This window comes from Conger conger, chromosome 18, assembly GCF_963514075.1.
Source record: "Conger conger chromosome 18, fConCon1.1, whole genome shotgun sequence".
Lineage (NCBI taxonomy): Eukaryota > Metazoa > Chordata > Actinopteri > Anguilliformes > Congridae > Conger > Conger conger.
The window spans coordinates 15579108-15595260 of NC_083777.1; the positions used below are offsets into that span (position 1 = coordinate 15579108).

The following is a 16153-nucleotide window of genomic DNA, read 5'->3' on the forward strand; positions in this document are numbered from 1 at the left end:
ATGTGTGGAACGCTGGGTTTGGCTCTCCTGTACACACAGGGCCGGTTCTAATCTAAAAGGCGGTAGCGTCTCACGCTAATCCCTGAGAAGGACTTCATAGTTTGATGCTTGCGATGAGGAGTGGCGGGTCTTCTGCAGCACGTCTCAGGCCGTCCCTGCTGCGTTTGCATTTCGGCCGTTGACCGCAAGGTCGCTCAGTCAGCGGAGCTTTGTCATGTAAATGAATGTAAATAAACACTCTGCATGCTTTACTGCGAGTGCATTTTGAGCGCAGCTGTCAGAGATGTAAATGCTAGCATTTGCATGTTTTGCCTTTCATAGCATCAGTCTCCTCAAACTTGGAGTTTGTGCTCTTGAGGGCCTGTTGCCTGTTAGTGGGGGTTTAAGGCTTCATTTTGACCAGTAGACACTCTTACTGGAACAGGTGTTCTATTTGGTCCCTGTTGTCTTGTGTTTTTCTCATAAATCTTTCTGTAGGTGTCTTCATTCATCTCAGTTGTGCTCTGCCACTTTAAATTATTGACATCTAGTGTGACGGTTAATGCTTTGCAAGCAAGTTAACACGGCGAAAAAGATACCGTTTTTGCCTGAGTTAAATTATCAAAGTGTTCCAAGAACTGTCTTTACTTTACTTATTGTACGTTACATTTAACTTTTTTGTTGTTGTTTGTTTGTCTTTAACTTAAAGCAAAACATTAATGCTGCCATTAAATAAACCCCACCTGTACTTTATCAGCATATTCTTACCAACCTGAAGAATGACGGTCTTTTGAGGAGAAATTTCTACGACTGTTTGGAGTACGTCCAGTCTGTTTTAAATATGCCTTTTGACTTTGGTTGGGTCGGGGGGGGGCGTAATTGTAAAGTCTGCAGTAGTAAATAAGTATTCTCTGCTGTGGGGGCATAATTTACAGCCCAAAGCACAAAAGCAGCTCCCTGTCAGAACTTGCCATCTAAGACATGAGCTCAGCTCATTTGGGTGGACAGTGGTGAAATGGGTTTTACTACACACGTGAGGACCTGATGGCTGGTGTCTCTTCAGGCTCTTTGTGTTGGTTAAAGACGCTCCCTGCTGCAGTCAGCACGGTGTGGGCCTGCGGGCGGGCGCCTCGGACCGCGCGGCCCAAACCCAGAGCTCAGCGTTTTAAATGTTCGCCGTTTGTACAAAGTGGGCAGATTTTTATCAGCGCGGCAGCGGCCGGCCTGTTGGGGCAATAAGGCTTTTGAGTGCTCAGCCGAAAGCACTACAATAGCGCTGGTGTGCGGACGGTGTGCCCCCAGCGGCGGGTCCCGGCGACCGCCGGCCCTCTCTGCGAACGTCCAGTCGTCACCGACGGTCCAATCGTCACTGCGTCACCATGTTATGATGTGTCCGCCCCCCCCCCCCCCCCCCGCGTCCCGCTTGCCGCAGGCTGACGAGGAGCCAGTCAGAAAGCAGCAGGTTCTCGGGTCTTGTGAAGCGTGTCGTCCAGTGCGACAGTGACCTCACCGGGCTCGATGTGGGGTCTGTTATAGACGCGGGTGGTAAAGGGGAGGGTTTCCTGGAGGAGAAAAATCTGCCCTGCTGCAGTCTGCTCGCCTCAACCTGTGATTTACAGGGACCAGTTTGGACTTGAGGGCTGAAATAGAATGTTTGCGTGATTGATCGTTGATGGTTGTTTACTGGGGATGGTGTGAACAGGAACTCCATGGTTGAAAGTAGGATTTTCTGTTTTCTAATGGGCATTGTGCAGGGTGGAATTGTGTTAAATGGGCAATGGGGCAGGAGGCTGCACGTGTGCATGCGGTGTTTGACTGTGTGTATATATGTGTGTGTGTGTGTGCGTACGGTGTTTTAGTGGGTGTTTGACTGCATGTGTGTGTGGTGTTTGGCAGTGTGTTTGCGTGTTTGCGTGTGTGTGTGTGTGTGTGTGTGTGTGTGTGTGTGGTGTTTCAGTGCGTGTTTGACTGCGTGTGTTTGTGTTGTGTTGATTAAAGCTGGTAGAGCAAAGCAAAGGGCACAGGGGTTGGCCATCTTCGTTCACACCCTGTTTGCTCTTTAATTTCTGTCCCTGACATGAGCAGCACAGGGGAACTGTCTTAAGTTTCAGCTCAGATGTTCCTGAGTCCTGACCTGTTCCGTGTACATACATCTGCTGGTCACATTAAGATAAACACACACACACATAGTCACACACATGCAATAACTCAAACACGTACACAAATACGTATAGATGCACAAACGCATGCATGATGCACACACTCATACAGATACATACACACAATCGCACACATTCATTTAGGTACACACGCACCCACGTAACAATGGGTCGTAAAAAAAAAATTCTGAACCCTCTAATGTTCCTCAATAATCATTGTACACCATCTGTCAGTTCAGAGCTATTAGTTCATTATCTAATTTTCAATTTGATTGACAGTGTGCTGTTCTATGGATGTTTTATTGCTGCCTTGTGTTTCAAGTACACACACACACACACACACACACACACACACACACACACACACACACACACACACACAAAAAAAGTGGAAGTGTTGTTATGACAACCCTGCTGAACTCTGACCTTTGACCCACTTGTTTTCCAGGACCGGAATCGGCCCTTTGATGCATTTAGCCTGCACTCTCTGGAGAATTCCCTGATGGACATGATCAGGACCGACCACGACAAAGGTGAGCAGCACCAGCACTATACCTGCTTGTTTACAGAGGAAAGTCTGTCTGCCTGTCAGGGAGCCATCATTATTTGCATTATTCTTTTGGGCTTCATGCAGATGAACCACTTTTGAATGATTAGACCTGACCTGCAACATGCTGAAGAGGTGTCTGATGTATCCGTGTGTGTGTGTGTGTGTGTATTTAGTGTATTTTCCTTTCTTAATCATCTCCACCCAAAGCCAGAGGTGTGTTAGTGCTGGATTAGATAAGGGGTTGGTGAAATGCTATTCATGTTTGCCAAACACATTTGTACGCGCATAGGTGGAGGTGCTTATTGAATTTTGTGTGTGATCGTGTGCGTGTTTGTGTTTGCGGGAGATCGTAGAAAATGAAAATGAATGTTGCATGTTTTGAAGCCTGACACGACTGGGGCCTCGATGCAGATAATCTAAAGATCGACGCAGCAAGACTTTGGTGCAGATAAGTGAGTCATCAAAGCTGAGCTCCGTTTCAAATGCATTAGAGGCATGAAAGCAGGCTGGTGTCAGGAACACAAGCCTGGAGAAGAGACTCTTTCCCAGGGGAAGGACCGTCTCAAGGAAAAGACTGAAAGCACTGTGGAGCGCCGTCAAACCGTCGGACAAACTTTCTCCGCCTTAACCCGGAAAACCTTACTGCTGAACTGGGTGACCCAAGTCACCCTGAGACCTAAGGGTAGATATGGTTTCTGCCTTGTCTCCCTTCACTTCAGGGTTTTACTGTTGCGCTATCATTATGAGTTGCAGTCTCTTGGGTGTCTTGTAAAAGCAGGAATGGCACGGGCCGCTACGGATTGGTTCTCAGCCCTGTGCAGGAACACGATGGCTGGGGTGGTGATTGTTTTTCCTGTAGGGATGCAGGTTTTCCTCTGTTTGACATTCAGAGTTGAGAGCAGGTGCGTGTGAATGGGCTTATTGTATGAGCGCAGGCTGTCTCTGGCCCTGGAGGATCTGTCAGCTTTCATTTTCACCTTCAAATTAGCAACTCGTTGTGAGGGTGAGGGTGAGTTGTAATGAATTTAGTAAATAAATGCTGTAATTGATTAACAAAGTTCTCAGTAGCACCAAGCATTAGCACGCCCTGCAGCTCTCCAGGAGCCGGAGATAGCTGCCACTGGGCCCTGTACCTGGCATTATTACAGATGGATCCACACAGATCCGGTGACATAGACATCTGACCCCATGGGAAACTCACTTTTCTAACTGCACAAAAATGACCCCTGGGTCAGTTTTGTAGTATTAAAAAGTGATTTTAATCCCCCACCATATGGTAAAATGACCCACATATTGTCATTTAGGTGTTTGGGAATCAATGTTCCTTGCTAGAAAAATGACCAATGTATTGTAATGTAGGTTATTGGGATTGTGGTCAATTTCTCATAGCATAGAAACCATTGTAGTTCATGAAATTGGATAAATGGATTTTATTGTCCTGCTGGTTGCTTTTGTGTCAAGCGCCGGCCGTAAACTGAAGGTGGGGAGCGAGTGCTGGAGCACGGCAGCGGTCAGAGCGAGAGAGCGAGAGAGCGAGAGAGCGAGAGAGCGAGAGAGGGAGGGAGGGAGGGAGGGAGGGGTCGTTCTGAGGAAACGGAATCTGTGGAATATTTTCCCTCTTGGCCATAAATTGCCGGGGGAACGGGCGATTCCGGCCTGCATATCTAGCATACCTCCTCCCTGTGTGTATTGGGATTCTGTGTAAACAGTCCGGGCGGAGGAAACACAGGGGCGTGGATCGCGGAGGACCTGGATTCCCGTGCCATTCCTCCAGGCTCCGGGCTCGCAGCACGTGGGCTGAGCCATGCAGGAACAACACAATCTCCGCACTGGCTCTGCGCTCTACTTCAGTATGATAACCCCACAGATATCCTCATTCAAGGATAAAACAGCCATCAAGTAATGAAAGCAAATCCCGTGGTGGTAGTTGGCACTTTCTCGGCACGTGAGAGGCTTTTAACAGAACTAGGCCCCAAGCAGAAGAGCCCGGGGTGCTCTCTGAGGTCTTGGTCTCCTGCCTGTGGGAGAGGAGAGCCTGGTGCTCTCTGAGGCCTTGGTCTCCTGCCTGTGGGAGAGGGGAGCCTGGTGCTCTCTGAGGCCTTGGTCTCCTGCCTGTGGGAGAGATGAGCCTGGTGCTCTCTGAGGCCTTGGTCTCCAGCCTGTGGGAGAGGGGAGCCTGGTGCTCTCTGAGGCCTTGGTCTCCTGCCTGTGGGAGAGATGAGCCTGGTGCTCTCTGAGGTCTTGGTCTCCTGCCTGTGGGAGAGCGGAGCCTGGTGCTCTCTGAGGCCTTGGTCTCCTGCCTGTGGGAGAGATGAGCCTGGTGCTCTCTGAGGTCTTGGTCTCCTGCCTGTGGGAGAGATGAGCCTGGTGCTCTCTGAGGCCTTGGTCTCCTGCCTGTGGGAGAGGGGAGCCTGGTGCTCTCTGAGGCCTTGGTCTCCTGCCTGTGGGAGAGGGGAGCCTGGTGCTCTCTGAGGCCTTGGTCTCCTGCCTGTGGGAGAGATGAGCCTGGTGTTCTCTGAGGTCTTGGTCTCCTGCCTGTGGGAGAGCGGAGCCTGGTGCTCTCTGAGGCCTTGGTCTCCTGCCTGTGGGAGAGATGAGCCTGGTGTTCTCTGAGGTCTTGGTCTCCTGCCTGTGGGAGAGCGGAGCCTGGTGCTCTCTGAGGTCTTGGTCTCCTGCCTGTGGGAGAGCGGAGCCTGGTGCTCTCTGAGGCCTTGGTCTCCTGCCTGTGGGAGAGAACAGGTCCATCCGACTGAACCGCTGCTCCGCGGGAGGGTGTGGCCACGACGGGGCCGGACTCGGGTTCCCCCGCTGGGAGAGGTGCCGACCGCGTGGAAATGTGAGACGCGTGTTTCCATTCTCAGTCGGGGGCCGAGCCTACGACACTCCTCGTTTGCTTTCTGCTGGTGTTTGAAGAGGATACACGCGGGTTGAGGCCTGGGGGTTGGGGTTGGGGTGGGTCCTTTTTTGGGGCCAGTGAGGGGCACGTGTGGGGAGGAGGGGGAGGTTATTAGGGGTCGGGTTCATCCTTGTGATCATCTCTAATTGTTGAATGCACATTAATGTGGGGGGGGGGGGGGGGGAGTGGAATGTGTGGGGTGTTTATGTTCTGTTTTGAAGGGGAGGGCGTCTTGAACAAACGGGGCCTTTCACTCCGGGCCACTGGAACGCATGAAGTCCCTAAAGTGGGTCAGCTATGCTCATGGGCAGAGAATTAGACCCTTCTGCCCCCCTCCTCCACACATCCCAGCACAACGCCCCGACAGACCACTGCTTCAGCTGCAGTTCTGTGTGTAGTCACTGTCTCTCTCTCACACACACACACACACACACACACACACACACACACACACACACACATTTAATCACACACACACACACACATTTAATCACACACACACACACACACACACACACACACACGCGCGCATTTAATCACACGCACACACAAACACACACACACACACACACACACGTTTACTCACAAACTCACTGACACACACACACACACACACACACACGCACACAGACACAGGCGCACACATACACTCACATACTCACACACTTATGCACACACACTGACACAGGCACACACACACACACACATGCACTAGCATGCACACATATTGCAGAACCTGTCAGCTGTCATGTGGTGTGCTATGCCTTTCTCTGATCGGTTTCTTGATCAGACTCCCTTACCAACAATACGGTCTCTTCCGACAGTGACCAGGCCAAATAAGACTGTAGTGTCTGTGCAGTCAATGCAAATGCGCTTGGTGATTGGATCTGTGTGCGTGTAGTTTCTGCATGCACACATGCCTACATTACAGCAGTGGTCACCGATAGTCACCGCAGAGAGAATGATAGAGAGAGAGTGGTTAAACAGGCTGACCCAGGTGCTTGTTTCTGCAGTTGCCTCTGCAGTTGTACAGGCCTGTGTTTGAAGAATAAAAACAGCCCCACATCAGGAAGTAGGCCAGCTCTCTCTCGCTTCCTTCTCTCCCCAGGGTCGGCCAGAGGTCACGTCCAAACGCAACAGACGGGAAGAGGTTTTATTTTATTATTTTTCTATCGTCTTGTCGAAGGCGCAGAAGTAGGGCCCAAAGCGGTGCTAAGCTCATTCCTCCGCCGCCTCTTCCCATAATCCTCCATTCCTCCTGAGCCCTTCTCAGGGCAGCTGTGGAGGGCTGGGGTCACAGCCAGAGGACTAGCAATTCCCATGTCCCGTGCTTTCCCTGTGAAAAACACCACTGTCTCCTCTGACCCAACGATGATCCCGGTCTCTCCTCCTCGGAGCTTCTGGGAATGAATGAACAAGCAAATGACTTAGCAAATTGACAGAATGAGTGATTGAATGTAGGAGTTAATATTTTCAGACAATTCATACAGGGCTCAACAGAGGTCCCATTTTAAGAGCATTTGCTCCTGAAAATTGATGCGTGTGAACTGGAAAAACTATTTAGGAACACATCTACTAATGGGGATCCATTAGTGTGCTCCAACGTTTTTCATCTAAGGAGCACATGTGTTGTTGGTGTAGTGTTAGCACAGAGCCCCGTCACGGTCAGGGGGTTTGTTATTATGCAGTGGGTATTGTTGGAGCTGAACTTGAAGACATGGCAGCCACATGCTGGTTAAAAGGTAGCTTCTCTTGCCAATTTCACTTTTCTTCTTTCTTCCAATCCAGCAGTTACAATATCTTTAGATCTGGTTTGTCCCAGCTCTAATACAGATCCATGATGCGGCTGTTGTTTTCATGGATCATCTTGTATACGTGTTCGATCTGGGCTGTCAAATTACACGCATTTTAGCCTTACAGCTTTCACACGTATGATAGCATGTACTGTGGGCCACCCCAGACTGAGAACCTCTTTGGAAACCACTGGCTTAGTCTCTGCTATCTATGCGATACCTGGGCCGAGCTCTACTGCACATGTATGTGTGTATCACAGCGCAGAGTGTGTGAAACATGGCTGAGCAGGCTTCGGACTGCAGACCTGGGACCCTGCAGCAAACCGACCTGCTGGCTAGCAGTGGAGACGGAACGGTCACGTATCTCCCAGGCCTTCAGATTCACAGCTAGATTACACCTGAACTTTGACCTCCCCCACGCTCCTCTGGGACGGCCAGGGACTCTGAGCCAGGGCCGGGGGTGGGGGGTGGGGGGTGGGTGGAGAAGGGGGTGTTTCAGGGGGGAGGCTTTGCAATGTTTGATTTAGTTTGAAAACAGAAATGTCTGTTAGGTTTGATACGAGACGGAGCAGGCTGCTCGCATATTTCGCTGGAGCCCTGCAAATTCTTTTTATCGCTGAAGGACTTGTACAGACATAGCCCCAGTGATCGCTCTGGCTGAATGATCTTCATTTTGAGCTCAAGTGAGGATTTATGTTTTCCCTCTTCGTGCGCTATAATTTCCGTTCATTTCAGCGACCGCTGAAGTGTCTGAAAATGTGAGCGCTTGCTCAGGATGGTTAGTTAAGTAATGGGCGTGAGCACCATGGCCGGGTCGGACCTGGGCAGTGGTGTTAGCTGCCGACGGTTTAGAAAAGTAACGGGGAAGACATGTTTCTTCGTCGTCATCTTTGAGTGTTGTGTGATAGCCCTGCTCTTGTGTGTCGTGTGCAAGCCCTACTCTTGTGTGTCGTGTGCAAGCCCTACTCTTGTGTGTCCTGTGAATGCCCTACTCTTGTGTGTCGTGCAAGCCCGACTCTTGTGTGTCGTGTGCAAGCCCTACTCTTGTGTGTCGTGTGCAAGCCCGACTCTTGTGTGTCGTGTGCAAGCCCTACTCTTGTGTGTCGTGTGCAAGCCCGACTCTTGTGTGTCGTGTGCAAGCCCGACTCTTGTGTGTCGTGTGCAAGCCCTACTCTTGTGTGTCCTGTGAATGCCCTACTCTTGTGTGTCGTGTGCAAGCCCTACTCTTGTGCGTCCTGTGAATGCCCTACTCTTGTGTGTTGTGTGAAAGCCCTACTTTTGTGTGTTGTGTGAAAGCCCTACTCTTGTGCGTCCTGTAAAAGCCCTGGTCCTGTGAAGCCATCTTGGCGAGATTTCCTCCAGTGTTGTGTGCTTTTGCTGAACTCCTTCAGAAGCCGTCAGTGGGTTTTAAGGAGCGTATTTTCATCTTCATTTGCAGTAATGACCTCACTTGATTTAGGTGTTGTTGCTTTTTGACCAAGGCCTATGTAAGGAATAATGTAGAGGAGTGTAATGATGTAAGTAATGATGGCGCACTGATTCAGAGCCGGTGTGTTTATTTGAATGGGGCTGGAGGAGAGGACCACGGCACCCCCCCTCCACAGGGATATATTTTCCTCCTGGTCTTTGGCACGGTATCCACCTCTAAGTGTGGTTTCTGGGTTATTCTGTGCTTTTTAAAATGTGCTACTGAATGTGGAACAGACAGTGGACCGCTGTTTCAGGAGAGCTGGTGAGCACAGCAGGTGCAAAGTGTGTGTGTGTGTGTGTGTGTGTGTGTGTGTGTGTGTGTGTGTGTGTGTGTGTGTGTGTGTGTGTGTGTGTGTGTGTGTGTGTGTGTGTGTGTGTGTGTGTGTGTGTGTGTGTGTGTGTGGGACTGGGGGCTCAGGGTGGAAGCAGGGTGTTGGACTGGGGACTCGGGGCAAGGTGTTGGGGAAATGGGGTTGAGGGGCCACTCTGTCATGGATTGCTCTTTTTCACTAGGAAAGGAAAGATTTATTCCTGGACACGCAGCTAAATGGGGAGGGCAGGATATGTCACCTGTGCTGTGATGTCTGAGTCTGCGTCTGCCTCGTCTCACCCAGGAACCAGAGTGGCAAGTGGCACATGCCCAGTGCTATTTTCAGAGGACTGGGTTAGGGTGGGTTCAGGGAGAGGGGGGGAGGTCAGTGGAACTCAGCAACTTGCTATCAAGTTGAGATAAATAGATATTGTAACTGTGTCATATTCTCATACTTTCTGTAAGATCATATATGTTGATATATTCATACATATCATCATTTTTTTTTGCTGGTATGAAAGTCTGAATGGGGCCCAAACCTGGAAAACATGAATGCTGCCAGTGCTCCTATAAAACAAAGCTGCAACAGCAGATTTTCTCATTAACATTTCACTGCTCTTTGGAGTAATTGCGGCTTGAAGACGAAGCCCCTGGCTTCAGCGCCGGGGGTTGTGGGTAGTGTGGCAGAAAGCTCTGGTGTGGCGCTCTGGTGCGCGTGAGTGCGATGGAACACGCGGTCGCGGCACGCGTGTGAAAGGCACATCTGCCGTCGTTTGTTTGTCTGTTGGGTCCGGGCGCTTTTTTTAGACTCTCGGTTTTCGCTTTCGACACCGCAGCCGCACCAGGAGCCCCGCCTGAAGCCCCCCGCCCGACTGCAGCCTCGTGTCGCAATCCGCACGCCTCCGCCTGTTTGCGCTCCGCGCTCTTACGACACACACCCTCCGTTTCTCACTTTAAAGTCTATGTTTAGAGGCTCCAGGGTAAACTGCGAGCCTTTCCTCTCTCTCGCTCTGTGCCCACAGAGACCCCAGAGCCGTGTTGAAACTTGTGCCTTTTTCACACCAGGCGCAGGTGTCCTGCCTGTTGGTTGGAGATATGTAGATGGTAACGGCTTCGTTGTTTAGGATCGTGAAATAACAGCTTGGTTCGGTATCACTTGGGCATACCCAGTTAACCTTGCTGTCCACCTTGACACCCAGTGATACCAGTTTGAGTGAATGCATTTTATGTTTAAAATGAGTTATGTTTATGGATTCCAGAGGCTGTAGTGTGGAACACTACACAGAATTGTGATTGATTATTTTGACTCAAGTTAATGAATAAGACAGAAATGCTTGTGGATTTCCCTATAAGCTGCAAACCGAGGGGATTTAGGAGAATGTATTTGTAAAATTAATTTTAAAAAATCTCCAGCACACTGTCCTCTGGCTGAGCTGTGATGGTTTCTCCACCCTTTCACAGTTTAATAATTAGCAATGAACAATTTTCTAATTGACGATGACAGGAAGTGTGGAGTGTTGGGTCAGAGAATCGTGGGTTTCTTCCCCTCCTGTTGTGTGGAAGCGTCAACCTAAAGTTGACATAAAAACACGGGCTGCTCCCCCAAAGGTGCGGACCGATAACAGATTTCATTTGAATTTGAACAAAGCTTCCGATTCTGTCCCTTTCCAAAATGGCCACTTGGCTCTTGCACACATACCATTGTTGATTGTAATGAGTAGAGCCATTCCATTGTAATGCATTTCTATGTGAATAGCCGTCTGTTAGCAAGCACTCTGCTAGTGACCCAGTCCCACACCCTCACCCCAAGCTCAACCAGCCCCCTGAAAGTGTAGTCTGTCCAGACAGGCTTTTTCACAGGGGTGCCACAGTTGCCTATTAGAGGGATTGGGCATGAACAGACTGACATCACCAAGAAGACAGGCTAATGCTAAGCAGTGTTTATATTTTTTCCTGGAACCTCTACACAGTTGTAAAAAAAAAAAAAAAACATTCACATTTTTACATACAGAGATTAAATGTGTTCTACCCAAATTGAGCAATGGATTCACTTTCTCTGGAAGCAAGAATGAAAATACGATGTTACTATTTTCAAACGCATCACTAACCTTAACTCCCTAACTGTTTATGAATTGGTAAAAGCTCCTGTAGCTAGCTAGCTGGCTGATAATTCGATGGAAGGTGTTGCCTCTTTTGACGTGTCTGTCAGCTGTAGACTGCACCTGTCACCTGACAGGGAGGAGGGAGGGGTAAACAAAAGTGAAGTATTCGTGTCAGAAAAACCTGAATATTTTCCCATGATTCTATGGTGAAACTTGCATGCCATTGTGTTTCTAAATATAGACCATTTGAAGTGCTTGCGTGCGCTCGCATATTCTTGTCTGTCTGTGTTTGTGTACAATACCAGGAAATGTCTCCTCTGGCGGAATGAATGTTAGCAATGTCCGCTATGAGACGATGGAGACGTTCCATACCTTATCTCCACGACGCTGTGGGACTGTCGGCATTCCTTCCAGTGTTCTCCCTCTGTCCCTTTAGGGTGATCCTCGTGCTGTTAAAGGAGGAAAAGGAAATGAAATGTGCGAATGCCGTGAAATGTCTCCAATGCTAACCGCTATGCAAATTTTTTCCCCGCAGGACGCATGGGTCTGAATTTTCACCACCCAGGAGCAGATCATATAATGGCACTGAACAGTAAGTACGGCCCTTCCCTACCTTTTCTCCTGCCTGTTTTTATAAGCTTTACTGCCTCATGGGTGATTGGTGAGCATTTGTAACCTCTATTTATCCTGGGATGGTTGTAGATCACAGGAGCCAAAATGGCGATTGTCATAGCTGTGGTGGTGCTATTCGCTCAGAGCAGAACTGCGCTCTCTGTGCTCGTGGTTATGGAGCAGCAGCCATACTAAGACAAACAAGTACACACAGCAGTTTATTTCAAAATCTAGAAATGAATCTGTATTTTGAAACTTGAAAATGACTTGGGACTTTGCTGCCGTTGGCTGTAACTTTAATCCCTTTAATTCATTTGAAGGAGCACTCTGGTTTCCTGTGGCCTTATGGGTAGGGTTTTTATGAATCCCTACAGTGTGTGCTACAGGGCATACTTGCACACCTTAGCCAGACAGGGATCCTGGATGAACTCGACCTCCTTAAGATGTCAGGGTTCAAACTGTGTCTCACTGTCCGACCTCTGACCCCTGACTCCAGGCGCCCCACTGGGCACAAATATAGCTCCCTGTGAACTTTCTAGAAATTCACAGTGCGTAAGGTGATATTTTTGCACCATTTTCGCTCCAAATCACCAGCCAACTGGGAGTCGACCTAGTGGGAGCACTGGCAGTTGTTGCCTTCCCCTCGTCTTAATTCTTCTTTTTTATTTATTTATTTTGCACATTTCTCTGTGGTGTATTGGCCACAATTCATTTAAAAAACATGAGGTTGAGCAGTCAGGACCAATTGGACATGGACCTTAGAGGAAGAGCCCAATCTCCATAGTGTTCAGGATAGGGAGTCTTTACCTGCTGTGTAGTTCATAGGAGAAAAGCAGGAGAAGCAAAAGAAGAAGAGATGGGAGAGGGGAACAACGACGAGAGGAGCTGAGAGAGGAAGACTGAACTAGAGAGTAGGGGGAGGAAGAGCGAAAGAGGGAAAGAAAGGACTAGGGACCCCCCCTGCCCCCCCCCCCCCCCCATGACCCAGCCTGGAGCCTGTCCTGAGGCCCTACCATCTCCTGCAGCCCCTGCTCCTCCTCAGAGCCATGTGGCATGTCCATGGCGTGGCGCACGGAGGGCCACTTTAATTAGCGCTGGAGTGTTTGTGAAGGAGGGGGGTGGGGGGCCCGTTCTCTCACGAAGCCTCCTGGCGTCACATGTTCAGACCTGGGAGACGTCTGCAGTCTAACGGGCCTCTGAGCCCCAGCTGTGCTTCTCTAGGGCAGACACACTTCTCTTTTCCACATGAATCACGGATCTATCTGCACCTCCCTGGGTCTCCTGGGAGACCTGCGCAGACCCAGGTGGGTGTTTGAAGTGTGAGATGGAACTGGAGCACAAATCGCCGTTGACAGGCCCTTTAGAGCGTTAATACGCTGCGTTCAGATGTCACTTCTGCTCAGTCCAGGCTTCTGGGAGCCAGAATGGCCGTAATTTTGCATTTTATTTCCCGTGTTGCCCCAAGTGCAACTGTTTGGGAAGTCGGGTCCGAATCGGCAGGAAAGGCCCAAATGTAAAGAATGTAGAAGGCTCGTATCTTTGCTTTCTACAGCTTAAATGCTGCTGTTGGACTGTCGGAGTACAGCACAGAAAACCTCACTACAGGAGAAGAGAGAGAACGTGTTTGCTTTTCTTTGGATAGACTTCTTTACACCATACAGTCTTCTCCCCCTACCCTACTGTCTCGGTCCCTCCCTATGAAAGCCCATAAGTTTATTCAGCCGCCCCCATATCCCCTCCCCCGCCTTTCACTGAGCATTGAGTTCAGAAACCCCACCCAACAGAAAGATCCCATTTGGGGCTGAGTGGCTGACGAGGCCTGTCCAGGTTCGTAGTACAGAGACGTGTTGGGACCCCTCTCCCCTGTGACCGCCCGCAGACCCAAACCCACAGCGTAGAACCACGCCCGCACCCCTACCCTGGAACTCTGGGCTGTTTCTTATTGTTTCTCCTTCCTCTGACACTTTCTCAAGAGCTGAGGTTGGCCTGGGGGCTCCGAATTCCTCCTGGGGTTGCTAGGCGCTCTGCTTTCTCTCCCTACTGACCTAAATCACATCAGTCTTACTCTCCCTTTCTCCCTCTCTCATACATGCATACATACATGCATTCACTCAGTGAGCACTTTATTAGGTATTTATTAGACTTATTTTTTAGACTTATTGGCCCTTCTCCTCTGACCTCTCTCATTAACAAGACTTTTTTCCCCCCACAGAACTACTGCTCTCTGGATTTTTCGCACCATTCTCTGCAAACCCTAGAGACTGTGTGTGTGAAACTCAGCAGTTTGAAATGCTGTTATTAATAAGGATATTGGTATCAGTAATAATAGTAATGCTTTGTGAATGACCGTCATCTAAAGTGTATAGGCAGTAACAGTGAACAGGCCTGGTGAAATGCTTGTGAGTGGCTGTGGATTAGACACAGTGGGGTTTCCTCTGCAGAGAGGGAGCCAGCACACTGGACGTTTCTGTTGAACTACACTACATTACCCATCAACCCACATGAGGGGGTGCAGCACGGTAGGCAAGGCAAAGGAACAAAAGAGCTTTGAACTCTGAGAGAAAGGGGCAGAAATGAGAGCACTTTAGGGGGAACACAAACCGTATTAATGCCTTTCTCACACCACCACCACCACCCATCCCATAATTCACAATTACCCTGTGAGATTAGACTGGGAGTTCACTGTTGGCAGGGTTTTCACCTGCTGGTAGCAGAGAATTGAAAGGGGAACATGCTGTTCTGAGAATAAAATCACATGTCTAGTTGGGTGTGTCAGTCATTTGCTGGATGGATACTCAATTCTCACACTCCTAGCATACACTCACACTCTTTCTTTTTCTTTCATTTTCTCTTACTCTTTCTCTCCCACCTCGCTCCCACTCTCTCTAAACTCTCCCTTTCTGTCATGTTGCCCTGGTCTCAAATGACCACACTGAGGGTGATTCTGATGCTCACAGACCGAGGGCTTAGCTGTACTGTTGACTAAATGGAATAAATGACTTGTGGTGCATGAATATTGAACTCTCCACAGGATGTAGGCAGAGGAAGTCCTGCTACGGTGTGGTAACCAGCATTAGGTCTGTTCATGCAACCGGCACAAGCAAAATCAGTGGTTCCTCGCACAGCCCAGCATTGGCTGTCCCTACAGGCAGAGTGGCGGTGCTGTTCGCCTGGCTGTTTGAGTGCGTTTTACTAACACCGAGGGTCGTGCGGGCAGAGAATGATTCAGCAGAAGCGGAGAGAGGGGCCATTTTTTAACAGCTGAAATGTTTAATCTGTTGCTCTGTCTGTTCAGGCCCTCTGCCCATAAACCCACAGCTCTGTGTGTCTCTCTTTCTCCCTCCCTCCCTCCCTCCCTCCCTCCCTCCCTCCTGACAAGCAGCCAGGAGCTATGGCCGCAGAAGAGGTAACGTGTGTCCTTCGTCTCTGTCCCATTGCGGGCTCTGTTTGGGGACGGCACAGCCTGCAACACTCTTGAGATGGCTAGAGTGATGTCAGGCCATAGTCTGCTTCATCCGTGTTGTGATTGGTTGAATCGCCTCTTAATTCTCCTACTTCATTTTCATTTATTTTATTTGTTTTTAATGCGTTCGTCTTTGTTTTTACACCGCTTTTAATCAGTTTGATGGGGGAATATGAAAGGCTCTGCGCTCTCTCTAACCTGTTAGCTTGGAGTTTTGCTGCTTGATTAAAAAGAAAAAAAAATCTGCTTGCATTTATAGCCTTATTCATTCCTGGTTTTATTCTGAGTCAATCTGCTGTACGAGGGACAGGGTGTTTATGAGAAGGAGATTTGAACCCATACGGATGTCCATCACATCTCCGTAACCTGATCCTCTGGCCATATCCAGTTCTCATTGGGCCCTTCCTGTGCTTTGCAGTTTCTCATTGGTCCATCGGTCCAGTTTGCTTTGAGAAGGGGAGTCAAATGCAAGGAGGCATGTGGCAGTGGAAACTCCAGTCCATCTCTGGAGGAGGGCAAGGCTGCCTGGCTCACTGCGTCTCCATTAGATCACATTATGGATTTACACTGCAGGCGTCCTGGGCCTCTAGATATCTGCACGCTCAAGGCCAGTTTCCCAGACATGGATTAAGTCTAATCATAGACTAAATTCAATGAAGATGACAGTTGAAAATAAATGTTGTCTAGGACTAGACTTAATATATGTCTGAGAAACCAGCCTTGAGAGTTTACATATAATAGGATGTGAACTGAACTGGCACCTACATGGTTGAAGGTACAACAATAGTACCTTTTCGAGAACAGTTTTCTAATCACCCT

At 49.3% G+C, this 16153-nt stretch overlaps 1 protein-coding gene across 5 annotated transcripts in view; it reads left to right on the forward strand.

Annotated features, from left to right (window-relative positions):
* cpeb3 (cytoplasmic polyadenylation element binding protein 3) overlaps positions 1-16153 on the forward strand; it is a 37235-nt gene that overhangs the window by 7610 nt on the left and 13472 nt on the right. For 4 of the 5 annotated variants that reach the window (XM_061227975.1, XM_061227977.1, XM_061227980.1 and 1 more), the window contains exons 3-5: positions 2587-2671; positions 11795-11851; positions 15254-15277. In XM_061227975.1, coding sequence (XP_061083959.1) covers positions 2587-2671; positions 11795-11851; positions 15254-15277 — 166 coding nt within the window. The remainder of the gene's footprint in view (positions 1-2586; positions 2672-11794; positions 11852-15253; positions 15278-16153) is intronic. The other variant, XM_061227976.1, reaches the window with a different exon arrangement.